Source organism: Malurus melanocephalus, unplaced genomic scaffold, assembly GCF_030028575.1.
Source record: "Malurus melanocephalus ecotype Western Australia unplaced genomic scaffold, MMel_1.1 scaffold_2103, whole genome shotgun sequence".
Classification (NCBI taxonomy): Eukaryota; Metazoa; Chordata; class Aves; order Passeriformes; family Maluridae; genus Malurus; species Malurus melanocephalus.
Window position 1 is genome coordinate 12,904 of NW_026625335.1, and position 1,363 is coordinate 14,266.

Consider the following 1,363-nt stretch of genomic DNA (forward strand, 5'->3'; position numbering starts at 1 on the left):
GCCCGAGGCGGCGGGGGGGGGCCTGGAGGCGTCGCCGCTGGGGCAGCTGATGAACATGCTGTCGCACGGCGTCATCCGCCGCAGCCCCCTCCTCACCGAGAAGCTGCTGCGCCTGCTGTCCCTCATCTCCATCGCCCTCCCCGAGGGGGGCAAGGCCGGCGAGGGGGGGGCGGCGCCCCAGAACGGAGCCCCCGCCCCCCCCGCGCCCGCCCCGCCCGCCGCGGGGGCCGGGACGGCGACGGGGACGGGGGCGGCGGCGCCCGGGAGCCCCCCGGGACAGGGAGGGAACGGCGGCGGCGGCGCGGGCACGGGAGGAGGAACAGCGGGTGAGTGCGGGCATGGGGACGTGGGGGTACGGGGACATGGGGATGGGGACATGGTGACACGGGGACACGGGGACAGAACCTGAGGATGGGCCTGGGACATTGGGGATGTGGGAATGGAGAGAAGGATGGGACAGGAACGTAGGGATGGGACATGGGGATGGAGACAAGGAATGGGGGTGACGTGGGGACATGGATGGGGAAACATGGTGACATGGATAGGGGGATGGGGATGGACATGGGGACAGGGATGGGAGGATGGCAGCAGAGACACAAGGACAGGGATATGGACAGGGATGGTGACAGGGTGTGAGACATGGGGACAGAAATGGGGACACGATGTGCGCAGGGAGGAGCCTGGGGTGGGGGACGATGGCCATGGTGGCATCTTCTGTCCCCTGCCACCACCCCAACCCCGGTGTCCCTGCTGTCCCCAGCCACTGCCAAGACCTCCAAGTCCCCGGCCAAGGGTGCCGAGAGTGGCCCCGACCCCCGGCTGGCAGCTACAGGCCTGACCGAGAGCCAGCTCCAGCTCTCCGTGGAGGTAAYGKGGCGGGTCAAGRCAGGGGAGGGGRCACCCTGYTGTCCCCAGGTGTCCCCAACCTCTGTGCCACCCCCCGCAGGTGCTGACGTCCCACTCGTGCTCGGAGGAGGGGCTGGAGGACGCRGCCAACGTGCTGCTGCAGCTGTCCCGGGGTGACGCGGGGACAAGGGACACRGTCCTGCGGCTGCTGCTCAGCGGGGCCCGGCAGCTGGGGGGGGCCCTGTGCCGCCAGATCGGTGAGGGGTGGTCCTGGGATGGGTGAGGGGGGTCCYGGGGGTGCCCTGTGTCCAGTGCGGGGTCCCAGCCTGTGACACTCTGGTGTCCCCCCATCCGTAGGGACGCTGCTGGCCGAGCTGCGCGAGTACAACCTGGAGCAGCAGCGCCGGGCGCAGCTGGAGGCACCGTCCCCTGAGGGGCTCCCCGAGGAGCAGCCCCCCAGCGCCAAGCTCAAGGGCAAGATGCAGAGCCGGTCAGTGTGGGGTCACTCGGGGCCGGC

At 70.8% G+C, this 1,363-nt stretch overlaps 1 protein-coding gene across 1 annotated transcript in view; it reads left to right on the forward strand.

The window, feature by feature from the left end:
* LOC130587581 (E3 ubiquitin-protein ligase HUWE1-like) overlaps positions 1-1,357 on the forward strand; it is a gene marked incomplete at both ends in the record, with an annotated part of 14,216 nt that extends 12,859 nt beyond the window's left edge. Inside the window, 4 exons of the mRNA XM_057388561.1 lie at positions 8-326; positions 761-867; positions 947-1,103; positions 1,204-1,357. Coding sequence (XP_057244544.1) covers positions 8-326; positions 761-867; positions 947-1,103; positions 1,204-1,357 — 737 coding nt within the window. The remainder of the gene's footprint in view (positions 1-7; positions 327-760; positions 868-946; positions 1,104-1,203) is intronic.
* Positions 1,358-1,363: the final 6 nt, after the last annotated feature.